This window comes from Artibeus jamaicensis, unplaced genomic scaffold (genome assembly GCF_021234435.1).
Source record: "Artibeus jamaicensis isolate MK-2021 breed Jamaican fruit bat unplaced genomic scaffold, CSHL_Jam_final contig_447, whole genome shotgun sequence".
Lineage (NCBI taxonomy): Eukaryota > Metazoa > Chordata > Mammalia > Chiroptera > Phyllostomidae > Artibeus > Artibeus jamaicensis.
Window position 1 is genome coordinate 2,280,971 of NW_026521834.1, and position 10,021 is coordinate 2,290,991.

General features: G+C 54.4%; 1 protein-coding gene across 1 annotated transcript; it reads left to right on the forward strand.

Moving 5' to 3' along the window:
* Positions 1-747: 747 nt before the first annotated feature.
* On the forward strand, positions 748-6,004 carry MEX3A (mex-3 RNA binding family member A). Its single transcript, XM_037132519.2, has 2 exons — positions 748-1,201; positions 4,747-6,004. Exons 1-2 carry the CDS (start codon positions 748-750, stop codon positions 5,850-5,852), a joined length of 1,560 nt encoding a protein of 519 aa, XP_036988414.1. The 3' UTR covers positions 5,853-6,004.
* The last annotated feature ends 4,017 nt before the right edge of the window (positions 6,005-10,021 follow it).

Consider the following 10,021-nt stretch of genomic DNA (forward strand, 5'->3'; position numbering starts at 1 on the left):
GAGGGGCGCGCTCCATTAGCCTTTTTTCAACCATTCAGTTTCTGTACACTGACTCCTCTATCCTAGCTCACAAAAAATTAGGGACCTTGACTTTCATCCCACCACCAGCTTTGCCTCCGAGCCCCGGGTAAAGACCGAAGGCACATCCAGATCCTCCTCGGGTCAAGAATTCGTCCCCGCGCCCCAAGGGCGGGAAACTACAACTCCCGGCATGCCCCGGGCGCCCCCGGCGCGCCCCCCTCCCGTCAGTTCCACGCTGCTCCATCCAGTTCATTTAAAACAAAAGAGTTTGAGCGCTGGAAGGGGCTGGGCTCTATTGGGGGCCACTGAGCGCTGCTCCTGGACTGAGGCTCGGTGCGGAAGCCTAAAGGGGGCGTCTGGACGGCGGGGTCTAGAGACTCCCGGGTCCGAGGAGGGAGGGGTGGGGGCAGAGATCCTGCAGCCCCCCGCCCCCCGTCACCCCCGGAGAGGAGAGGAGATCCGCTTTCTGGGTTTTGTTTCTTTTTCCCCCCCACCCCCACCCCGGGGGCTTGGGCGAGGGGAGTCGGGTTACAGGGTGTTTGGGGAGGGGGGCTTAGGGGGAGGGTCTATCTTTCTATCTCAACGTCTTTCCCCCTCCCCAGTTCTTTGTTCCCCCCTCCCCACACACCCCCTCCTCTCCTCTCCCCTCCCCTCCTCTCTCCTCTTTTCCCTTCCACCACCTCTCTCTCTCTCTCCCCCTCTCTCTCCCCCAGCTTTTGTTTCGCCATGCCTAGTCTAGTGGTATCTGGAATAATGGAAAGAAATGGGGGCTTTGGAGAACTAGGATGTTTCGGGGGAAGCGCTAAGGACCGAGGGCTGCTGGAAGACGAGCGCGCCCTTCAGCTGGCTCTCGATCAACTCTGCCTCCTGGGTTTGGGGGAGCCCCCCGCCCCCACGGCAGGCGAGGACGGGGGAGGTGGGGGGGGCGGCGCCCCTGCGCAGCCGGCTGCTCCCCCGCAGCCGGCCCCACCGCCGCCGCCCGCGGCGCCCCCGGCCGCCCCGACGGCGGCCCCCGCGGCGCAGACGCCTCAGCCCCCCACCGCCCCCAAAGGGGCCAGCGACGCCAAGCTCTGCGCCCTCTACAAAGAGGCCGAGCTGCGGCTGAAGGGCAGCAGCAACACCACCGAGTGTGTACCCGTGCCCACCTCCGAGCACGTGGCCGAGATCGTGGGCAGGCAAGGTAAGCGGGCGCTCGGATCGCGGAGACAGACTGGATGGGGGGCACCCCATCTCTAGCGTGGAAAGTTCATTTCCTTTCTTGTCCACCTCTGTCTCTGAACCTTAACCCACAAAGGGGGACCCGCCCCCTACCTGATTTCCTAGCGCCACAAAGTTCCCTGCTACCCCCAGTTGGGACTGTTCTCCAGATCCTTCCTCCCCCCACGGCTCTGCCCTTAGACAAAGAAATATCTTCTCTTAGAGAGAGGAAAAAGGGGAGGGGGATTGGATTCCCAATCTAGACAGGCTGTCCTGAGGGGGTGTCCACTCAAAGCCAGAAGAACTGGCAGAATGTGCTCAGAGTTACTCAGAAGCCTTTACTCTGACATCTGTGAGTAAGTTGGGGAGGGAGGACCCCTGGGGCCCCCACCCTCCTGGAGTTACAGACTTTGGGGGAGACCTGGCCCAGGGGGAGCCAGTCTGAGTATCTGTCTCTTTGTTGGGCTAAGTGTTGGAATGGAAGGGGGTGTGGCTCATGGGAGGGTCCCAGCCTAAGGGAGAGATGGGGAGGGGGCTCCGGGAAGAGGGAGGCCTGTGGTCACCCGCACACCGAAGTTGAATGGTCTGTGGGGTTTTGGAAGGGGGACCTCCGAGGAAGTGCCACATCCTGGTGTGGACCTCTTCTCCCTTTCAGGCTTTTGTTCTGGGATGGCCAAGGCCAGGGGCCAGAGGCCTGGAGAGGGGTCTCTGGTAGTCAGAGAGTAGGACAGGGTGGGAGGGGGCATGCTGAGAGGGGTGGGGGGAGGGGTTGAGAAACCCTCACCTGGAGGTTAGAGGCAGGGCGTGTGTCTGGTTGTGTGTGTGGGGGAGGGATGTAGAATTAATTCAGTGTAGACTGTCTGATACCACACCCTCCTCCGCTCCAGCATCCCTGGGCGGGTGGGGGTGGGAGTGTTGGTGACTGTCCAGGTTGAGCAGACGGGATCTTGGGGACCCTTCCCTCTCCTGATTTCCCAAAGGGGATGGGGGGGCCAGGATTTGGAAACTGTGAGGGGCTGGACTGGGGAGGTGGGGGTGGGGGAGGAGCAAGGGAGGAGCTGTCCCACCGTAGGAACAATAGAGGAGCTGCGTTCAGGCTGGGGAGTGAGGGAAGAGGCCTGCTGCTGGCAGGGAGGAGGGGAAGCGAAGCCGGGGGCCCTGCTCTTCATCCCACCTCACCCCCTTGTAGTGCTGGGGGCTGGGGGGATTTTGCTGGGAGGTCCTGAATGGAGGAGGGGAAGATGCCACTGGCTTGCACAGCCCTTGTCCTCTCGGCCCCTGCCTGCACCCATGCACTTAATCTCTTTCGATTTCTGGTTTAAAAACTTGGGTTTCCTCTTGCCAGAAACTAGGGACCCAGAGCACCCTGGAATTGGGTGGAGACACCAATATATTTTCATGGGTGTGGGGGTAGTCTTGGGAGGGTCCAGAATTTCATGGAGTCATTCTTTCCTCTTCTGCCTCCGCATCTGATGGAGCTATCGTAAAAGTAGGGGGATTTCTCTCTTCCTCCTCATTCCTTAAATATATGGAAGTCCTCCTCATTGTCTAATCTCCCTTCTCCTGTTGCAGTGTCAGTGCCCCTATATTTGACCTCTAAGAAGGTGAAGCCCAGTGGGTCTTCCCTTCAAGAGATGCTTCTTCAGGCTTGCAAAAGTCAGGGTCAGGTCCACCATCATTTCTGCATCCCCAGGCCAATAGCTTTTCTTCTTACTCTTATGCTCTGGCCTTTCCTTTCCAACCCATCCCCAGCCTCCAAAGGTACATACATAACTGTCACTTCAGGTTATGGACCCAAAAGTTAGAGCCAGAGCTCAGGTGCCTATCGGACACTATTGTGAGAAGAAGTTGTATGAGAGAGGATATCACTGTTCCTCCACAATCCATGCCCCACAAATAGAACAACATTTACTGGCATTAAAGCAACGAGGATATGAGCTTGACAACAGGTAGGACTTCTCAACTGCCAAGAGGGTTGAAGACAAAAAGGGATGGGTAAATTCTCCTTCCTAAAGTGAGAAGAGCCACCCCCAACCCATATGTCAATCTGGTAGGATTGCAGAAGCCATATGGAGTGGAGGAAGGAGACAAAATAATAACAATAATAATAAGAGTAATAAGCTCACCTCAGGCCTGTGGTGGGAGAGTTGGGGCAGAGTCAGAAAGCTAGAACTACTAGTGTTCATTTTAGAATGGATAGGTAGTGTGGTGGGGGTGAGGAAGGGAATGGTGAATATGTGCCTGAAGAGGGGTGTGAATGTGTCTGTAATAATTGGGTGAAAGTTGTGGGCATGTGCTGTCTGTGTGTCGGTGATGATAGGGATCGAAGAGTGGGAGGTAGCAGAGGTTGAGACAGGGAATCCGTGTGAGTGGGAGGGATGTATGAACGTGTCCCACGGCTGTTGTTTAGAGAAAGGCACGTAGTGAGTGCATCACGGTTCTCGAGTCCCTGCGTCTGCAAACACACACTGTAGCATGTGCACTTGGAGAAAGAATGTGAGTTTCTGTAAAGCTTGGGGCAGGGAGAGGAAATGTGGGAGAGGAGGGAGAGACTTGTTCCATCGGCCATTGAGGTACACAACCTTCAGAGATGATGTTGCTGTCCCACCCTGCCTCCCTCCCTCTTCTTTTTCCCTTCTCCCTCTTTGTCTCTTTGTCACAGCTTTCGTTTTCTTCCTGCCTCTCTCCTCAAACTCCCAGCTTTCATTCTTTCCCACTTCAGAGTGGGAGTGTGAGTCCAGAACACCTACTTCCTCCCCCTACTCGGCCCCCAGCCTGTCTCAGCTCTGCCCCCTGGGGACAGTGTGGCAGGAGTGTCCATGGGGTACAGTGCTGTTCCTCACATGTCATTGTCTTTATCTTCATACTCCTCTTTTCCCTATTCAGACTGATTGTCAGGCCCTTCCCCGTCTCCCGCACTCTACTAATTGCTTCGAACTTGCTGTGAATTGGAGACACTGAGAGACGCTGACGGAGGGAGGGGCCCATAGCACAGATGGGGTCATCGGATTCTGAGTAGGTTGTGGGACACTTTTAATGAACAGACGTCAAGTGAGGAGTACATTGTGTGGTTGTGAGTACATTGGAGTTCTGTGGAAAGATCAGGGTCAGTGACAGATATTGAGGGGTGGGGAGTGATTGATTGATTTGGAAGTTTGAGTAGCAAGGAATCAGTAGAGAAATTGAGGGAAAGGAACATGGTTGGGGAGGAATTATTGTGTAGATTTGGGGTTAGCAGCTTATCTGGTTATTTTGGGGTTTCAAAGAATAAATGAATTTGGAGGGTCCTGGGTGGAATTCCAGGGAAAGTTGTTACATTTTGAAAACTGTTGTTGATAGAGACATTGGATAGATCTGTGATGAGTGGATTGTTCAAGTTAGGGTAATTTATGGAGCGTGGTTAAAAGGTAGATTGAGAGGTTCCTGGGGGCGGGGGTATCTGAATAAGGATCAGGAGCTTATCGGTGCCCCCACCGATCTTCTCGTCCAGTGAGTGTCTTTCTCTGTTCCCTCCCCTACTTAACCCAGGTTGCAAGATTAAGGCTCTGAGGGCCAAGACCAACACCTACATCAAGACTCCAGTGCGGGGCGAGGAGCCAGTGTTCATGGTGACTGGGCGGCGGGAGGACGTGGCCACAGCCAGAAGGGAAATCATCTCAGCGGCGGAGCACTTCTCCATGATCCGAGCGTCACGCAACAAGTCCGGTGCTGCGTTTGGTGTGGCTCCTGCCCTGCCTGGCCAGGTGACCATTCGCGTGCGAGTGCCCTACCGCGTGGTGGGGCTGGTGGTGGGCCCCAAGGGGGCCACCATCAAGCGCATCCAGCAGCAGACCAACACTTACATTATCACGCCGAGCCGTGACCGCGACCCAGTGTTCGAGATCACGGGTGCCCCAGGCAACGTGGAGCGTGCACGCGAGGAGATTGAGACACACATCGCAGTGCGCACTGGCAAGATCCTCGAGTACAACAATGAAAATGATTTCCTGGCAGGGAGCCCCGACACTGCCCTGGACAGCCGCTATTCTGAGGCTTGGCGGGTGCACCCGCCTGCCTGCAAGCCTCTCTCCACCTTCCGGCAGAACAGCTTGGGCTGCATTGGAGAGTGCACCGCGGACTCTGGCTTTGAGACCCCACGCTTGGGTGAGCAGGGCGGGGACTTTGGCTACAGCGGGTACTTGTTTCCTGGCTACAGTGTGGGCAAGCAGGATGTGTACTACGGGGTAGCAGAGACCAGCCCCCCGCTATGGGCGGGCCAGGAGAATGCCACGCCCACCTCAGTGCTCTTCTCCTCTGCCTCCTCCTCCTCCTCTTCTTCTGCCAAGACGCGTGCTGGTCCCCCAGGAGTGAACCGCTCTCCTGCCACCTCCTCCTCAGAGCTGGCAGGACTCCCAAGACGCCCACCTGGAGAACCACTTCAGGGCTTCTCCAAACTTGGGGGTGGAGGCCTGCGGAGCCCTGGTGGCGGAAGGGATTGCATGGTGTGCTTCGAGAGTGAGGTGACTGCGGCCCTTGTGCCCTGTGGACACAACCTGTTTTGCATGGAGTGTGCCGTACGCATCTGCGAGAGGACGGACCCTGAGTGCCCTGTCTGCCACATCACAGCCACGCAAGCCATCAGAATATTCTCCTAAGCCTCCTGCCCCGTGCCCACTGGGGCCACTCCCCGCGGGCCTGCCCCCGGGGCTGTTTTCCACCAGAGCCTTTTGGAAATCAGTAATTTGAGGGGCAAGGTGCTTAGAGATACTTGCTGGGAGAGGGGAGGGAAGGCTATGGTGGCTGGAGGGTGGGCCACTTTCAGACCCTCTGGTTACCCTGTCCGTGAAAGTTTGGGAGGGGACCAGATGGGAAATTTTACTAGAGTTACAACTCTGATACCTCAACACACCCTTCAGTCTAGAAGCAGCTACGAGAAACTCGTTTTGCCGGAGGTGGCAGCTAAGACACTCCGACCCACCTTGCCCACCACCCCCTACGTGGCATACTACCCCTTCCCCTTGGGAGGGGCAGGGCTGGGGGGGGGGAACCGCCACCTGTATGCAGAGGTGCTGTCTCCACTTCCCAAGTCCTCTGGTCCTGGCTTCCGACCTCCTAATCCCTGATGTGACCCTTCGGACCCTGCATGGCCATGTTCTGGGTGAGAACCTGGTTCTGGATGTCCAGCAGGGGAGGGGGAGGGGCCCCTTCAGAAGCCCACATGGATCGTGGGGAAAGGGAGAAGCATGGCAGTCAGTTAGGGGCTCAGACCCGTCTGTCCTCGCAAAGCTGGGCTAGAGGAAACTGGACGGAGGTCCCTCTGTCCCCTTCAGCTTTGCCCTCCCCTCTCCTACCATATTTCCTCCCTCTGGGTTCTCCTTTCCTCTTTCCCAGCTCTTCTCTTTACTTCCTCTTGGTGGCTGTCACTCCCCCCTCGTGTTGTCCTTTCTGTGTCTTCCTTTCTCCCCTTCCCTCCTGCCTCGACTAGCCCAGCTTTGGGAGCACCATCTCCCTGCGGAGAAGTATGGGGGAGGACATTTTGGGGGTCCTCCTAATGCCTCTTTTGGCATCTAGAAGCTCTCCCCACTCCTCCAGAGAAACACCTCAAATTCCTGATGAAATAGATCTCTGTTCTCAGTGAAAATTTGAGGAGGGGATTAATACTGGGGAACATAATGGTCCAACTCTCCACCTTTATCAGCTTTGGGTATCACATTTAGGTAGCACTCCTAGGGCTGGATTTCATGGCAGTAGAAGGAGAGGAGCCAGGTAGTGGGTCTGCTGTTTGAAGGGTCAGGAGAGGCTGCTCCTTCTTCCCTGCATTGCCCCACTCTCTGCTCCCCTCTCTGGACCTCATTCTAACCCTTATTAGCCAGCAAATCATGAAGTGTCTGTCTTACCCATCATGTCTGAGGAGAGAGGGCAGGTTTCAGAGAGGGGTCATTCCAGGGCTAAGCAGGATTGGGATGTGGCTGATCCTCTGAGAATCATGTTACAGGCCTCACACACCCTTTGCTGCTTCCCTGCTGCTCACTTGGGGTTGCCACCAGCTTCCCACCCTCCTGGTTCTGCTGGCCGGGCCAGGGGAGGACAGGGATCGGAGTCCCTGGAGGTCCCAGGAGTTTCTTGTATATAAGTGGGGTGGGACTGTTGTAAGTGCTCTCTGAGCACTTGAGCTCTGGAGTCCCATTCCTGGACGGAGAGAGGGCGTGGGGATGGGGGTGCAGAGGGGACCCCACCTCTTCTTCCTCCTGTTGTGAATTAACTCGCCTCTCTCGCCTCTCCTCGAGCCTTCCCCTCCAGACCACCAGCCAGGGAGGGGAGAGGAGGGAGGTCACAGCCAGGAAAACCGGCCTGTGACAGCTTCCCTCCTTCCCGCCAATGTGAGCCATCCTGAGATGTCTGTACAATAGAAACCAAACTAAATGGGCACCCTTGGTTGCCCTGGGGAGGTGGGAGGGGGATGGGCTGTCTGTCTGTCAATTACCCTCCCCCTCTCTACTCCTTACCCACAAAGGCAGAAGACTGTTATACTGGGGGGGCTCAGAAAATTCAATCCCACCCTTACTAACTGAGCCAAACCTAGAGACAAACACAAACATACATAGTGAGAGACAAAATAGGTGAGAAAGAGCGTGAGAGGGAGCGAGACAGGCGACCAACACAGAGAAAACAAATAGCAAAAAAAGAAAAGCAGTTCTTTATAATTTAATATTCTATTTTAATAAAGGCGTTTATTACCATATAAATGTAGCAAAGAACCTGGGCTAATATGAAAAAAAAAAGACTTTTTATTAGGTAATTTATTATATGAAAAGGATATTTTATTTTATGATAAAGTGATCCTTAAAAAAAATAAAAAAACTTTAGAAGGTTTAGAATATATGTAGGGAGAGAAGAAAAAAATACATTTGTATTCAGAGTTAAATCTTTAAAAAGTGTTTTTAATATATGTTCAGGTTTACGTTCCTTTTTCCCCCACTTTTTTTTGGGGAGGAATGTCACTTGCTTTTGGGGAGAGGGACCTGGTCCCTCTGGGGCCCTGCAAGTGGATTGGATTTCATTCCATGGGCTCCCCTCTCCTCTCCCCGTCCCCCCTCTGGGGAGCGGGCAGAGCCAAACAAAGAAAGAAATTAACAAGAAAGGGAGGAGCTAGAGGACTGAGGACCCTGGGGTGCCCCCCCTTCTCCCGCCCTGTCCCAGGGGCGAGTGAGGAGGGGAAGTCTGGAACCGAGGCCTAGCAGGCTTATGGGACCCTCAGAGAGGTGTGAGATTTAAGAGAAATAGTTTTTGTTTTTAACCAAAAATGAGAAGAAAAACCGAGGGGTTTAAAAGAAAATACTACAAAATAATTATTAATAATAATTCAAATTTATTTCATATAATCCTAGAGAAAAAGTTACTAGTTACTTAGTAGATGGTATTCAGATAGCTTAAAGGTTAGTAGCATCGCGGGCCTCTGGGTCCGGTAGAATGTATAAAAGTCGTAACAAAAGGAAGACAGGAGGGCAGTGGCCGAGCCGCCCATCTCCAGACATCAGGGTGGAAGCAGATTGCTAGTTAAGGTTGGGAGCTTTTAGTCTGCTGGGGTCAGTTCTGAGAATCCTTGGGTTTTTAACTTCTAGGACAAATTGAAGAGGGCCAGCTCCCAGCATCTTTGAAAGGATAGGCATTGATCATTTCAACCGGGCGGGGGCAGCAGAGGAGGGTGAGCACGTCCGCCTGCACCCCTGCACTGCAGGTACGGAGAGACGCACATGCACACACTTCCACCTCAGCTTCAGGAGACTGAGGGGACCCAGACCCCAGCCCTCTTCCCGCCCAGTCTCCTACTTAGCTTGTGGAGATGGGTGGGGGGGTAACAGACTCAGTTCTGTAAAGCTGCACCTCTTTACAGTTTGTAAGGTGCTTTAGTGTCTCATAGAAGTTAGATTCCAAGAAGAACTTCCCACCCACTGGAGACACTGTCCCTGAAAGGCCTGGGAGAAGGGGCTCCAAGGGTACAGAGACCGGGGAAGGGCAGCAGAGACTTGGGGTGACCCTGACCCCACCCCTCTGCTCCAGTCCACCTCTGTGTGTTCAGGTAGGGGTCATCCACTGTGTTCTGGCCTGGGGGCATATCATCACCCTTCCCACTGACAACTGGGGAGTTTGGCTTTTGCATGTGAGAAATCAATTTTCTAGGCACTTGCCTTCTACCAACGGTGGCTTGCAGTCAGGTCAGGCCCCATCCTCCAGGTGATTGATCCAGGAGGGTGTGGGACCCGGTGGCCCACCTGTGACTGTCACGCCCCTCCTGGCCTTGACCCCAAACACATCTCCCTCTCCCCAATTTACTCTTCTCGCCCCACTTAGGGACAGATTACCCCCTGCTCTTTTTGTCCTAGAAACCCCCATAGTTTGGGAAGATAGCGTCTGTGGTGGGGAGGGCGTCCCCTTCCCCACCCAAGGGTGCGGGTAGGGTAGGGTGGGTGGGGGGAGACAGCCCTGGGGCAGGGGGGATGGTCTCTCCACTGTAGAAAGTAGAGTAGGATTGTGGTCAGACTTAATTTGAGGCATCTAGTAAGGACATGTACAAGTTCACCAAGGAAAAGGAGTTAAAAAGCAAAATAAAAGGCGGGAAACAAAACGGACCCATGAGTAATCGAGTCAAAGTGATGTTGCACAAAATGCAGAGAAACCAAGAAGGGGAGGGTTAATGTATTAAATGTGCTATTAAGAAGTTAATTTTATTAAAAGTATTATTACTTAAGGCTCTGACTGCTTTCTCTGAATGTGGGGGTTTTGGCTGGGGGTTTTCCCTGGTGATTCTGGGTGCCCCTGCCCA